Source organism: Microcaecilia unicolor, chromosome 3 (genome assembly GCF_901765095.1).
Source record: "Microcaecilia unicolor chromosome 3, aMicUni1.1, whole genome shotgun sequence".
NCBI classification, from domain to species: domain Eukaryota; kingdom Metazoa; phylum Chordata; class Amphibia; order Gymnophiona; family Siphonopidae; genus Microcaecilia; species Microcaecilia unicolor.
In genome coordinates this window covers 152,523,684-152,539,688 of record NC_044033.1, presented here as the reverse complement: position 1 = coordinate 152,539,688, position 16,005 = coordinate 152,523,684, and the positions used below count along the sequence as shown (strand labels likewise).

At 44.7% G+C, this 16,005-nt stretch overlaps 1 protein-coding gene across 2 annotated transcripts in view; it reads right to left on the bottom strand.

Moving 5' to 3' along the window:
- Positions 1 to 474: 474 nt before the first annotated feature.
- The window catches only part of SMOC2 (SPARC related modular calcium binding 2), a 220,553-nt gene continuing 205,022 nt past the window's right edge, over positions 475 to 16,005 (bottom strand). For both annotated transcript variants that reach the window (XM_030196489.1, XM_030196488.1), the window contains exons 10-11: positions 9,623 to 9,719; positions 475 to 1,591 (exon numbers count right to left, since the gene is read on the bottom strand). In XM_030196489.1, coding sequence (XP_030052349.1) covers positions 1,300 to 1,591; positions 9,623 to 9,719 — 389 coding nt within the window. In that variant the 3' untranslated portion in view covers positions 475 to 1,299. The remainder of the gene's footprint in view (positions 1,592 to 9,622; positions 9,720 to 16,005) is intronic.

The following is a 16,005-nucleotide window of genomic DNA, read 5'->3' as shown; positions in this document are numbered from 1 at the left end:
TTAAATGGTTTTTTTTTTATCCAAGGGATTAACAGTTCCCTATCTATTAGTGATAAATGTACATACTAGCATTCTATGGATTATTGTTCTATAGATTTTGATGTTAAATTGGGTAGTTTCAATAGTGTGAACAAGAAAGTCCTCCTTTTTCCTTTACATATAATATCATTCTCTATCGATTTTTATTTTTGTATTTTTCTAACTGGTAACTATGTCCAAATTCATGTATTTGAGTGTTGTATCCTTTGCGATTTTGTATATCCTATGGTTTACCTTTTTTTATTAGAGTATTTATTATTATATTGTTCTGTGGCAGCCATGATACATGTAAGTACTATTGTTAGAACAAACAAGTATATGCATACGTTTATATAATTTTTTAATTTTTTAATGGTTGTAGATGTTAAGACTCCTGAGAAAGAGTACGAGAAGTAGGGTAGATAGTCTCTTCCAGAAAACCAAGGGAGACATAGGTTCAACAAGGTGATCTTTATTGAGACAACTTAAAAGACTCGATACAGCTGCTATATTTCGGCGTCAAAACGCCTGCATCAGGAGTCTCGTATTGTTTGTTGTACAAAGGTAGACAACATTTCCAAAGCAATATGTAACTTTAGATCAATACAGTAGATCCAGAGCTGTAAAACACGCAAAAAACGTCTGACGACAAAGTGCCGAAAGAAAAGACTCCTGACGCAGGCATGATTGGCGAAACACAGACCCGTGTCAAGTTCATTTATCATCACAAGCCTCTTGGTGAAGAGTTGTTTAATAAATTATTTACACCTTTTCTTCATTTTGGCACGTTTGTAGCTCGGAAGACAATAAGGGTCCACCCCTACTTCTTTCCTGATTTGTGGATCTTTAGAGATACGCACAGATAAAGTAATATAACAATGTTAAACAAAGATAAATACATGTAAGTGCTTCATTTTATATGGAATTTATTAATTCAGGAGAAAGTCTTAGTCCTAACAGTACATTCTGAATTATTTTTTCACACACAGTGCCAGTAGTTTAATGGAATCATAAGTATGTACTTGTGCAGATAATTTTGTATAAAAAGCAAGCCTAGAAAAGTTCACTTTTATTTTAAAAATGAAAACAAAAAACAACATTTTCCTTGGTTTACCCAAGATTCTATGAAATACCAAAATTCATGCTGCTTAGACTGAATGAATGCAAACTGAGAGTCTGTAGACTACTGTTAAACTGGATGTATAGTATTAGAGTAGCAGGTTTGACTTGTGGATTTTAAGGTTACAGCATCATTTCTTACACCTAAAATCTATGCCATGGTTAGAAAAGGCTCTTGTTATGGCGCTTCTTTGCCTGTGTTTTACCTTCTTCTTTTGTTACTCCAAGACAGCCCATTAATTCTTGAACAGATAACGACTTGTCATTGTTTACATCACAATATTCCACAAACTTTTTCACACATTTCTTTGGCTTTGACTTCTTCCTTAGCAGTCTCTTAAAGGGTTTAATTTCTTTGCTGGCAATGTCACCACTTGAATTTTTATCCAGCTGTTTGAAATACCAGTGGACCACTCTCTCCTCTAATGTATGGTTAGGATCTGGTTCAGAAAGTCTACAAAGAAAAAAGAAACTCAGCAAGCAAGAACAACACAAAATCAATCAATTTTGAAATTTTACTGTGTTTGCAATTACTTATTTATGTATATGTGTCTGTACTAGGGACTGGACAGGTTTCTGTTTTGTTTTTCAGTTTTACAAATTTCTCATCACAACCACGAAGAAGCCACTTCTCGGTTGCGGCCCTACCAACTGAGGCAGGGGTATCAGGCGGCACTCTTCATGGAGCGGCATTTCGCTCTTTTCCACTCTCCACACCAGCCGTGGTCTGGCATCTCCCCCCGCCCTTCCTTCCTCAGCCTTCTTCCCTGAATCTACCTTCTTTTCTTGATTTCCAAAAGTCAGTGGGGATAGCGATTCCTATAGGCTGCCCAGCTGCTCTACTGGCCTCTTCTCTCTACTGTGGCCCGCCTCTCTGATATAACTCCCTGTTTCCTTAGAGGCAGGCCACAGTAGAGAGATGAGGCCAGTGGTGGCAGGAGGACAGCCTATGGAAATTGCTGCCACCGCAACATTTGGAAATCAAGAAAAGAAAGTAGATTCAGGGAAGGGGGTTGAGGAAGGAAGGGGGAAGGAAGGGATGTTGTTGTGCTTAGTACGTCCAAATGCGAAGGAGGAGCCAGCTTTCCTAGTTGACTGGTCACATAGGCATCCCAGCAGAGCAGGGGGGAACCCTAGGGGGCACTTCAGTGGACTTCACAAAAAAGGTCCCAGGTACACATCTCACCATCACCCCCTTAAATTGCATGATGTGCCCATCAAAACCCACAAAGAAACTATTGTACCCAACTAGACACCACTACAATAACCCTTATGTCTGCAGGGGAGGTGCCAGATCGTGGCCGTGGGGGGGGGGGGGGGAGTTGGGAGGGAAAGAGGCAGTGTAAACAGGGAGACGTTGGACTCAGGGGAGGGGGGATGGCATCTCATCCCTCACCTCAGGCAGCAGATTGCCTTGGGACAACCCTGCCACTTCTGCTTGGGCTTCCCTGGGGGGATTTTTAAAGTGGAAGAACACTCAAACTATTGCTTTGAAATTTTTCTGAAACCCACACAGTCCAAGGAACTTAAAGCAATATTTGGAATTGAACACTGACCCCCCAGCATGGTAATGTGTAGCAGTGACACTAATCTATGGATGAACAAACATTTCGGCTTGATGGCCATACTGGGAGCCTTGACTGGGTTGGGGGGGGGGGCTGGTGGAGATTTGGGGTCTGAGCGTTGAGCTAAATTTACTAATATGCATTGATTAGTCCCTTTTCTTCCTTCCAAATGAATTTCATTTATCACTACCCTCTGTTATCTGTCAACCAAATAATTTTTAATCCAATTTATCTCCTTGGGACCTACCCTCAGGCCACTCAGTTTATTCACAAGCTGTATCAAAGGATTTTCTGAAATCCAGATAGACCACATCCAGAGCATTCCCTCTATTCAAACTTTGGACTCCCAGTCAAAAAATCGATCAGATTTGTTTTGCACAATCTGCTCCTAGTAAACCATATTATTGGAGATATTGAATTCCAGTGGATTGTACATAGAGAGTCATCTTTCTTTGCTGGTGTTGCCCTTCCTTTTCCCACTATTGGCCTACAGAAGCATCAAAGTTGACATGAAAACCCCAAATCCTCTAGGTATAGGGCACAGAAGCACCTACAGAGTAAGATCAGGATTGGAATTTTGTGGAAAAATGAGCCTATTTGAATCACTTGTTTACTCTTTCCAAAAATACTAGGACTAGGGGGCAAGTTTAAAACAAACTGGAGAAAATATTTCTTCACTCAACATGTAATTAAACTCTGGAATTTGTTGGCAGAGAATGTGGTAAAAGCAGTCAGCTTAGCAGGTTTAAAAAAAGGTTTGGATAATTTCCTAAAAGAAAAGTCCTGGACTTGGAAAAATCCACTGCTTATTTCTAGGACGAGCAGCATAAAATCTGTTTTACTGTTCTGGGATCTTGCCAGGTACTTGAGACCTAGATCGGTCTCTGTTGGAAACAGGATACTGGGCTTGATAGACCTTTGGTCTGGCTCAGTATGGCAATGCTTATGTTCTTATCAGTCTTTTAAACTTGAAGGCACTTCTTTCTGGTTGCAGAACAAGACAAACCTGGCAGTTAAATCTTAAAAACTAGAATTAAATCTTTCTACTCTGCCCGGGAACAGGTGAAAAATTCTTTGCATTGTCCATGCACCAAAAGTCACTATTTTTTTCTCTGTATTGCTGCAGGATACTTAATGGCCTCATTACCATACATTTTAATCCAATGTGCGGCCATGTCTTCTATGTGCGTTAACACCTGCACTCAACTCCTCTCTGCATTGCATGGCCATTAAGGAGTGCATACAATCCTCGGTTACCCCTTTTTAGGGTTACCATGAGGCATATTTTCAAAGCACTTAGCCTTCCAAAGTTCCATAGGTTTCTATGGAACTTTGGAAGGCTAAGTGCTTTGAAAATATGCCTCCATATGGCTCCAGAAAAAGGAGGAAAGAACAAATAGAGAGGGTAATACAGCATACAACCAAAGTATACAAACAAAAAAAAGCAACACTGGGCCTTCATGACTAGGACAACAGGAGTTCTTTATTGACAAAAGGACCCGACACGGGCCGTGTTTCGGCGTCAAGCAACACCTGCCTCAGGGGTCAAAATTTGATTCTGCAGTATATAAATTGTGTAGGTCAAATGCCTCAACATATAGGAGTGAAACCTTCGAAGATATTCACTGTAACGCTGAAAAAAGCTCCTGTAGAAAGCCGGCATTTGACCAACACAATTTATATACTGCAGAATCAAATTTTGACCCCTGAGGCAGGCAAACACGGCCTGTGTCGGGTTCTTTTGTCAAAAAAAGAACTCCTGTTGTCCTAGTCTTGAAGGCCCAGTGTTGCTTTTTTTGTTTGTCCAGAAAAAGGAGGACAGATTGAGCCAGTCTGGGTTTTACTTCAATTGCTTTCAATGGAAGCAAAACTTGGACTGGATCAATGTGTCCTCCTTTTTCTGGAGCCATATGGTAACCCTACCCGCCTTGGTTAGACTCACAGTACCTTTCTGCTTTGGCCCCTCTGTAGGGAGCAGATAGTGAAAGAAGAAATGCTGAGGCTGGACTGCTCACAGTCTGCTGGCTGAAATCCACAAACTGCAGGAGGGAGTAGAAAGACAGTGCATAAAGAGGCAAAGAAAACCTTGAGCTACAGTATAGGCTAGATCTAATCTAGGGATGGGGACAAGAACAGGAGGCCAGTAGAACTTGCTCCAAGAGCTGCATCTAGACTATGAGAAAGCTCCTATGCTGAAGGGCTTTGAAGTTAAACTTCTTTCCCAGTGTGCTGCAGAGAGGTACATCAAATTACAACAGCTACCGAGGACAAGACACTAAGGCGCGTTAGAGAGCTACATAAATGAACTACTAAGTATTCTATTCTTTTACCTACTTCTATAAAAGGGGGCCTCGGCATGCGTCAAAAACATGTGCCAATGCCAACACAGGCTCCCTTTTGCCACAGCTTCATAAAAGGACCCCTTAAATCCTTATTTAGTTAGGGGTCCTTTTATTAAGCTGCAGTACACACTAATGCATGCTTACCACAGCAAAAAAGGCCTTACTGCAGGGCATGCTCAGGTGTCCCACAGTAATTTTGTGGCTGGTGCGTGCTTACCACATGCTGAAAAGTAGATTTTAAATTTTAGCACTGGAGGCAGGTCGTGGGAGTAGGCATGTTCTTCGTTAATTGGTTAGTGCAGCTACATTGCTGCATGCTAACTGATTAGCGAATGAACCCTTACAGCGTACAAAATAGGAGGGGGTAGGGGCTCACTAATGGCCACGTGCCAATGGGAAAATTCACACACGGCCATTAATTAAAAAAAGAAAAAAAAAAAAGAAAAAGCAGCCATTTTACCCATTTGGGAAAAAAGGCCTTAGTGCATGGGAATGACCCATGTACGGGTCATGTTAAGGCCACTTTTGGGCCCCTTAATTTTTTATATACTGCCTGCTTGCCCCAAAACTATCAAAGCAGTGTACATTTAGGTACAGAAAGTATTTTTCCTTCCCTGAAGGGCTCATAATCTGCGTTTGTACATCAGGCAATGGGGTTAAGTAACTTGCAATTCAATGTTACCAATAGTACTCGGAGACCACAGACCACCTGAACCAGGAAATTAAAAAAATAAAAAGTCTGTGAGATATAAGAAGAGCAATACAAATAATAAACCAGCTTTGAATGACGTAAAGGTGGAGAAAAAGACCTCAGCACAAAACAGCGCTCAGTATGCAAAAACTAACATTAATCATAACATCAATCAGAATTCCACCACATCAATCAATATGTATCAATTTTTTAAATAAATGCTCTTCAAGCTCACAATGCATTTGAACGTTCAAATAGGACATCAATCAAAAGTTCCCTCCTTTTTTCAACTTAATGTCTTGAACAAAAGCAAGCCAACATATTTTCTCACAATATATGTCAGACATTTTTTTTTTTTAATTTTCTAACTAAGTGATTTGCCCAAGATTGCAAGAAGTCACAGTGGGATTTGAATCCTGGCTTCCCTGGTTCTCTGTCTGCTGCTCTGACCATTTGGCTTCTCCTCCAATGTAACACTTACAGTGAACAAAGGTAGCCTTAATTTAGTCCATATGCAGACTGCCAGGGCCAGCATAACCCGGTAAGCATAGTAAGTGTTACAGGGGCACAGACCTCTGAGGGGGGGGGGGGGGGCAACAAAAGCCAACGCAAGCCATGCTACCTGTTGCGCCAGGCTACTTTCTCCCTTTTCCTTCCCCATCTCCTGCAAGTACAGCATCTCCCCCCCCCCCCACCCCCATCCCCGTGTGGTCTTGCATCTCATCTCGCTCTCTCGCCCTCCAAAATCCCCTCCCCGCCCTTGGCTGCCAGCATCTCTCTCCCTTCCCTCCTCAACGTCGCTGGTCCTGTAAACTTGGGTTGCTGGTAGACCTGGAGGGCCTTCCTATAGCAACGTCCTTCCCTTGCAGAAACGAGAAGTTGCATCACAGAAGGTGGGATACGGCTGCAGGCAGGTCTTCTGGGCTGAACAGAGGGAGCCTGCTTCAGTTGCTGCTACTGGCAACCCAGGCAAGTTCACAGGTCAGCCAGAGGAGAGGAGGGAAGAGAAGAGAGAGAGTGATGCCGGACTGTGAAGTCAGTTACAGTTTTTGCCTCCACCACCTCCACTGGGAGGCCATTCCCTTTCCGTGAAGAAATATTTCTTCAGGTTACTTCTGAGTCTGGCACCTTTCACCTTCATCCTATACCACACCTTCATTCCAGTGCTTCCTTTCAGTTGAAAGAGACTCACCTCCTGTGCATTTATGCCATGGAGGTATTTAAACATCTCCATCATAACTCCCCTCTCCTAACTTTCTTCCAATGTATACGTATTGAAATCTTTAAGTCTGTCCTTATAGTCTTCATTACAAACACCATTGACTATTTTTGTAGCTGTCTTCTGGACTGATTGCATCCTGTTTATCTCTTTTTGAAGGTGCGGTCTCCAGAATTGTACACAATATTCTAAATGAGGTCTCACCAGAGTCTTATAAAGAGGCATCATCACCTCTTTTTTCCTTCTGGCCATTCTTATGCACCCAAAGCATCCTTCTAGCTTTCGCCTTTGCCTTTTCTACTTGTTTTGCCACCTTAATATCATCACATACGATTACAACCAAGTCCCACTCCTCTTTCGTGAACAGAAGTTTTTCATCCCCTAAACTGTTCCATCCCCTCGGGTTTTTGCAGCCCAAATGCATGACCCTGCAATTTTTTTTTTTTAGCATTAAATATTAGCATGTTCTGGACTGGTTTCCCAGGAGTAGGTAGATTGACGCTCAAGGGCTCAGTGTTTCATAGGTAGGTTAGGGATGTAATGATTTGATAAGTTTGCTATATAGGTTTTAAATAACTTTTTGAAGGGTTTTGTGTTATTTTGCATAGTACCCAGCCCTATTTGAAAGCAGGCCCTTGGTAACCAAAATAAAAAATTCTCAAGACCAGTGGTCTCCACATCCTATAGAGTTACTACACAAACACCCATCTACTTTAAACAGTGTTTGGTTGTCGAAGGAGCATGTGCTGCTTACAAGGTGATGATCACAATTTGAATATTTTTCATATGGTGCGTTGTAAGGGAGATAGCTCTATTGTTGGGGAATATGGAGCTTGTGATACAGAACAGGAGGTGCAGGGTTTATATTTGAGATTTTGTCCAATCCTGTAGAGAATCCAGACGTCATGCCACACGGCAGAATTTGTTGAATGATGCTACCAATTATAATGTCGGTTTTACCTGGTAGCTGAAATTAGCTGGAAGTGGTAGGCTTCTTTATGCATAGAAAGCCCTGGTAGTCTTATAATATTAATTTAAAAGTGGGAGAGGGAGGAGGAAAGTGTGTGTGGTGTGGTGGTGGTATGAAGAGAGAAATGGGATTGCTGGATAGGGGAAGGGGAGGGAAGAGTATAGGGAGTTGCTGAATGGGAGGAAGGGAGGAAAAGATGCTGCAGGGGGATGGAAGGGGAAAAGGGATGAGGGCACTGATTTATAGGCTACCAGAAACTCTTACACCAGCCCCATAGACTGGGCCTAATAGGAAAATATAAAACTGAGAAAAACACCTAACAAGCATTCACCTTGCTAAAATTCATGCGAAAAAAGATTTTAACAGAATTAGATACTACCAATCTAGCACAAAAATACTATTCTCATTTTATTTTCTTTTTCTGATGAATATTATATTGTAACATGAACTGCTGTCCCTGTTTAGAGAGAAATATTCCCTGTCAAATCAAGCACAACCTATTTTTTATGTATGTCAGCCAGCGGAATTTCTGAGACATGCCGTTCGGTTCCAAAGTTCACACAAACAATTCAATACAAAGCTTTTCTTCAGTTTGTATTTTATCATAAGCACAATCTGCAGGGCCGGCCCAAGGGTATTGGACACCCAAGGGCAATCCTTCAGCTGTACCCTCTAAACCCCATAGTTGAGTATTTCCTCTCCTTCCCCTTCCCCCCCACAAGCTGGCCTGTTTCTCATCTCCCCTTCCCTACCCTCGCCCTGCATCCAGCATTTTTCCCTTTCCATTCTCCCTGCTGGGCCTGGCACTGCCCCCACCTCCACCCCCACCTGCTCCTGGCTCGGCTGGAAGATTAAAGCAGCATCAGTGCTGTTTGGGCCCTACCCCCTTTCAAAGCAGACTTCCTCTAAGAGCGGGAGAGACAAAATGGCACATCAGTTCAGGTCTGTGCTTACAGGCAGGGCTGCCGAAGGGGGGGGCAGGGGGGCCCGGCGCCGGCAGTCTCTCTCCTCATGCTCCCAGGCCGCCCGCACTGCAGTCCCCGGTCTCCACCTGCCTGCCCTCGGCTTCGTCGGCGGTCCCCTTCTGTCTGCCACCGGGCCCTCTGCATTTGGAAAAGGGAGAGTCCCTAGTTGTCAGCACAGCGCCTCACTTCTGTTTGAGAGCGGCAGATCACCTTGGGCCTTCCCTACTGTGTCCCGCCCTCGTCTGATGTAACTTCCTGTTTCCACAAGTGTAGGCACAGTGAGGGAGGGCCCGAAGGGAGGCGATCTGCTGCTTTCACACGGAGGTGAGGCACTGCTCGCTGGTGCTGCGCTGCCAATTTGAATGCAGGGGGCCCGGTGGCGGACGTAGGGGGGCTGTCGACGGGGTTGAGGTGGGCACGTGGAGACTGGGGACTGCAGCACCAGCGGCCTGGGAGCAGGAGAGGGAGGCGACAGTGGTAGTGATTTGGGGGGGGGGCGGTGGCAGGGGCCCTGGGTGCAGCCTTGCCCCTGACCCGGCTCAGTCTCTCGGCGGCCCTGCTTACAGGTCCCACTCAGTGCTGATGCTTCTTTAATCTTCCAGATGGCCCAGGAGAGGAGGCAACAACGGCTGGCTGGCTGCGAGAAAGGATGAAGGGAAAGGCTCTTGTGTTTCCCACTCCAAAATTCTGCTGAGCTAGGTGGATACCTGGGCCAACCTGACAATCTGCTCACCTGCTGGAAGACAAATCAGAGACTGCGTGTACCATGTCTGTAGACAACGCATCCAGGACGCTTGTCAGAAATTCATTCTTCTTTGCCCCAGGGCAGCCTAGACAGAAAGCAGACATGAATGGCAATAAAGGACATACACAACAGTTCACCTATGGCATTTTTCATGAATTGTCTTATTTGTATGATAAAACAAACAAAAAAAAGAAGCAGAAAGGACAGTTTAAAGGAGCAGACACCTTTCCTGCCTAAGAATTAAAACAATGCTTTGCAGTGCTAGATAATAACTGAGGCTTAGCGATTTGTCTAACAACTGCACAGATGGAAATAAATTAAATAATCAAATTACCAGCATTTAAGCAAATCACATGGGGTAGTGTTTACTCTGGGTCCCTTTTTTTCTAATATTACTTTTTTTTTTTTTTTTAAGATCAAAAATCATTCAGTGTGACATAGTAACGTGGAGGGGCAAAATTGAATGGGGCTTCCAAGTTTTCCTGAGGATGGCCCCGTGAAGGGGCGGGGAAACCGCTATTATTGAAACAAGATGGGCGTCCATCTTTTGTTTCAATAATACGGTTGGGGACGCCCAAATCTCAACATTTAGGTCGACCTTAGAGATGGTTGACCAAGGCATTTGGTCGTGGGAGGAGCCACATTCGTAGTGCACTGGTCCCCCTCACATGCCAGGACACCAACCGGGCACCCTAGGGGGCACTGCAGTGGACTTCACAAATTGCTCCCAGGTGCATAGCTCCCTTACCTTTTGTGCTGAGCCCCCCAACCCCCCCCCCCCAAACCCACTCCCCACAACTGTACACCACTACCATAGCCCTAAGGGGTGAAGGGGGCACCTACATGTGGGTACAGTGGATTTCGGGTGAGTTTTGAAGGGCTCAAATTTACCAGCACAAGTGTAACAGGTGGGGGGGATGGGCCTGGGTCCGCCTGCCTGCACCCACTAAAACTGCTCCAGGGACCTGCATACTGCTGTCATGGAGCTGGGTATGACATTTGAGGCTGGCATAGAGGCTGGCAAAGAAAATTTTAAGTTTTTTTTTAGGGTGGGAGGGGGTTGGTGACCACTGGGGGAGTAAGGGGAGGTCATCCCCGATTCCCTCCGGTGGTCATCTGGTCAGTTTGGGCACCTTTTTGAGGCTTGGTCGTGAAAAAAAATGGACCAAGTAAAGTTGACCAAATGCTCGTCAGGGACGCCCTTCTTTTTTCCATTATCGGCCGAGGACGCCCATCTCTTAAGCACGACCCAGTCCCGCCTTCGCTATGCCTCTGACATGCCCCCGTGAACTTTGGTCGTCCCCGCGACATACTGCAGTTGAGTGCGGCCAAAATCGGCTTTCAATTATGCCGATTTGGGCGACCCTGAGAGAAGGACGCCCATCTCCCGATTTGTGTCGGAAGATGGGTGCCCTTCTCTTTCGAAAATGCCCCTGATAGTAACATAGTAGATGATGGCATAGAAAGACCTGTACGGTCCATCCAGTCTGCCCAACAAGATAAACTCATATGTGCTACTTTATGTGTATACCTGACCTTGATTTGTATCTGCCATTTTCAGGGCACAGACCCTAGAAGTCTGCCCAGCACTAGCCCTAACTCCCAACCAATGGCCTCACCTCCCGCCACCGGTGCTGCCACCCAATCTCCGCTAAGCTTCTAAGGATCCATGCCTTCTGAACAGGATTCCCTTATGTTTATCCCATGCATTTTTTAATTCCGTTACCGTTTTCATCTCCACCACCTCCAGGTATCCACCACTCTCTGCATGAAAAAATACTTCTTGACATTTTTCTTGAGTCTGCCCCCCTTCAATATCATTTCATGTCCTCTAGTTCTACTGCCTTCCCATCTCCGGAAAAGTTTCATTTGCGTATTAATACCTTTCAAATAGTTGAACGTCTGTATCGAATCACCCCTGTTTCCTCATACGTCTTGTAACACAAATCCCATACCATTTTTGTAGCTTTTCTTTGCACTGCCTCAATTCTTTTTACATCCTTAGCAAGATACAGCCTCCAAAACTGAACACAATACTCCAGGTGGGGCCTCATGAATGACTTGTACAGGGGCATCAACACCTCCTGCTGGTCACACCTCTCTCTATACAGCCTAGCAGTCTTCTGGCTACGGCCACTGCCTTGTCACACTGTTTTGTCACCTTCAGATCCTCAGATACTATCACCCCAAGATCTCTTTCCCCGTCTGTACATATCAGACTCTCACCACCTAACACATACGTCTCCCGTGGATTTCTACTCCCCTAAGTGCATCACTTTGCATTTCTTTGCATTGAATTTTAATTGCCAGCATCTTTCAGTCTCACAATTCCCCTTTTTAATCTTCCTCCTTTCACTAATATACCTGAAGAAATTTTTGTTGCCCCTCCTTACATTTCTAGCCATTTGTTCTTCCGCTTGCGATTTAGCCAGACGTATCTCTCTTTTGGCTTCTTTCAGTTTCATCCGGTATTCCTCTCCGTGTTCCTCTTCTTGAGTTTTTCTGTATTTCATGAATGCCAACTCTTTAGCCTTTATTTTCTCAGCCACTTGCTTGAAGAACCATATTGGTTTCCTTTTTCTCTTGCTTTTATTTACTCTCCTTACATAAAGGTTTGTGGCCATATTTATAGCTTCTTTCAGCCTGGACCACGGCCCTTCCACTTCTCGTATGTCCTCCCAGCCCATCAGCTCCTTCCTCAGGTGTTCCCCCATTTTACTAAAATCAGCATGCTTGAAATCCAGGACTTTGAGTTTGAGTGGCCGCCCTCCACTTCAGCTGTTATATCAAACCAAACCGTTTCATGGTCACTGCTGCCCAGGTGGGCACCCACTCGGCCATTTGACACACTATCCCCATTTGTGAGCACCAGATCTAGCGTCGCTCCCTCCCTCATGGGTTCCGTCATCATTTGTCTGAGCATAGCACTTTGAAAAGCATCTATGATCTCTCTACTTTCCGATTTTGCAGATGGAACCTTCCAATCTACATCTGGCAGATTGAAATCTCCCAGCAACAACACCTCTCTCTTCTTTCCCAACTTTTGAATATCTGCGACCAAATCTTTATCTACTTCCTCCGATTGTGTTGGAGGTCTGTAGACAATACCCACGTGGACAGAGGTTCTATCATCTCTTTTTAAGGTGATCCATATCGCTTCTTCCTTTCCCCAGGCCCCTGTCATTTCAGTCGCTGTGATTTCATTTCTCACATACAGAGTTGCTCCTCCACCTTTATGACCATCTCTATCCTTCCTAAATAGATTATAGCATGGTACGTTTGCATCCCATTCATGGGAACCATTGAGCCATGTCTCCATGATTGCAACAATGTCTAAGTCTGCCTCTAACATCAGGGCTTGCAGGTCATGAACTTTATTGCTTAGATTGTGAGCATTTGTGGTCATCGCTTTCCATCTACATTTCAGTGGAATTTTTATCTTCTGTTTATTTTTTTGTTTAGTCTCACTTCCTGTTGTGTTGGTAAGAAGTGATTTGCTAATATTGTTGCTGTCGCATCTTGTCTTTAGCTTTAGCTGGGGGAGACCACTTGAAGTGAACTGCCTCCATATGCCACCCCCGCCTTTTAGTTTAAATGCCTAGAAACATATTGTCTGAATTTCTCCCCAAGGATTTTTTTTCCTGCCACAGTGAGATGCAGCCCATCATTACAATATAGTCTTTTGTTTTTCCATGTATTGCCCCATCCTCCTATGTACCTTAATCCTTCTTGGTGACACCAGACTTTGAGCCAGCTATTGAAATTTTCAGTACTTTGCATTCTTTTCTCTCCCTTTCCAAAGGTAGGTAGTACTTCAGAGAAAGCTATTCTTTGTATCAAAGGTTTTAACCGCTCTCCCCAGGGCCGGTCTTAGGCAGGGGCGACAGGTGCGGCTGCACAAGGCCCTGCGCTACTGACCCCGACATCAGACCAAATATCTCACATTCAACGGGAACTGCAATTTGAGTGAGATCATAGGCGGTCGGTGGCCCAACTGTTTGGGGAGGCTAAAGGGGCGGGGTTAGGGGTGGGGTCAGGGGCGGTGCTTACATCCATAATTGTCTGACAACACACAGAAAAAAAATAAGTAAAAATAAAATAATCACAATTAATACCTTTTATTAAATTATGATATTAGATATGTATCATATGTCAAAGAATAAAGTGGTTGCTCAAAGCATATACTAACCACAATCGCTCAACTGCAAAACACTGTGCACAACTTTGTGCAAACACACTCATAACCTTACTGTACCATAAATATTACACTGAGCAGACCTAATACACCAATATACCACCATACGGAAAATGCAGACCGTCAACAATATGAAACAAGGGATCATAATAGCCACAAAACACCCTTTTAGGGTGGATAGTGTTAGCTCCTTTTATTAATGACCATAAGTAGATCCTTCAAGAGGTAGTGTGTCATGATTTAGGCTCTAAACCCTTTCTGATGTTTTGGTGCCACCTCAGTAAGGCCAACACACAATCTCTCCACTGCAAAACACTATACAAAAACTTGTGCAAAAACACACTCATAACCTTATCAAACCATAACAGCACTAATTCCAAGAACAGGATGAGCTACAACCTTATGCGTGGAAAGGCAGCACTACAATTACACCTGGCTCTAAAACACCAGTACACAACCTAGTGAAACAAAAACAAAACAAAACGGGCTGCAAATACTACACTCTAGCAGAATACTGCATCTTGATCACACATGAAAAACACATGACAACAGATATGAAGGCAAAATACTAAACTGGAAAGTTACCTCAAGAAGTCAGACTCAGCATGCAGCAATACTAGAAAAATTGAAACTTGCATGCAGATATCACAGATGCACATTTCCAAAAGCTGACATATTCCAATTAATAAATTCTGAATTAAAAAAAATGTTTTCTACCTTTGCTGTCTGAGCATTTAGTTTTTCTATTAGCTTTGGTCCCAGTGTCTTCTGTTTTATGCAGTGTCTTCTTTCCATTTGATATTTTTTCTCTCACCATGTCCACCATTCTTCTGTCCCCTTATGCGTCCTGTCTACCATCTGTAGCTCTGTCCCTATCCTTTCTCCAGTTTCAACATCTGCCCTCAAAGTGTTCCAATCCAGCCCTTAAATTCAGCAATTTCCCCTCCATCCATATCCAGCATTTCTCCTCACTCCACTACCTTCCATCCATGTGCATGTACTTCCTCTGTCTTCCCTCCCCTCCATCCATGTCCAGTATTTCTCCTCTCTCCCTTCCACTCCATCCGTGTGCATCTTTCCTTTGTCTTTCCTTCCCTCCATCCTTGTCCAACATTTCTCCTTTCATCCCTGCCCTCCATTCCATCCATGTCCAACAACTCTCCATTCTCCCCTGCCCTCCCCTCCATCCATCCATATCCAGCAAATTTCCTCTCTCTCCTGCCCCCATTCATCCATCCATGTCCAGCAATTCTCCTCTCCTCTGCCCTCCCCTCCATCCATCCATGTCCAGCAACTCTCCATTCTCCCCTGCCCTCTCCTCCATCCATCCATATCCAGCAAATTTCCTCTCTTCCCTGTCCCCTCCATCCATCCATGTCCAGCAATTCACCTCTCTCCCCTGCCCTCCCCTCTCCTCCATCCATGTCCAGGAACTCTCCATTCTCCCCTGCCCTCTCCTCCATCCACCCATATCCAGCAAATTTCCTCTCTCCCCTACCCCCATTCATCCATCCATGTCCAGCAATTCTCCTCTCTTCCCTGCCCTGCCCTCCATCCATCTATCCATGTCCAGCAACTCTCCATTCTCCCCTGCCCTCGCCTCCATCCATCTCCAACAATTCTCCTCTCTGCCCTGCCCTCCCCTCCATCCACCCATGTCCAGCAATTCTCCCTTGTTTCTCCCCCCATTGCAGTATCTATCCCTCTTTCCTTCCCGAATGCAGTGTCTATCCCTCTCCCTCGTTCCCCCCCCCCCCCCCCCCCGAATGCAGCATTTATCCATCTTGCTCCCTCCCTGCAGTCCCTCGAATTTAATCAGATCGCTGCTACTGACAGGCTCTCTCTCATCCCCCCACCCCCCGATGCAGCGTCTATCCCTCTCACTCACTCCCTGTGGTCCCTCTAATTTGATTTAGATCGCCCATCGCTGCCAGTAGCGGCACCCAAACATCGTACTACAGCTTGCTTCAGGGCTTTGGCCTGATGGCATGACGTGCCCCGCCTCCTCTGACCAAACTTCCTGCTTCCGCGAGGGCTGGACGCATCATAAAGAAGGCCCTTGCATATTTGTATCCTGAGTTCTAACATATTTAAGACCAGCCTTGGACCCTGCAGCAGATAACGTTAAAATCATTAACATATGCTAAACATTACTAAATAACCCTCTTCCCCAAAA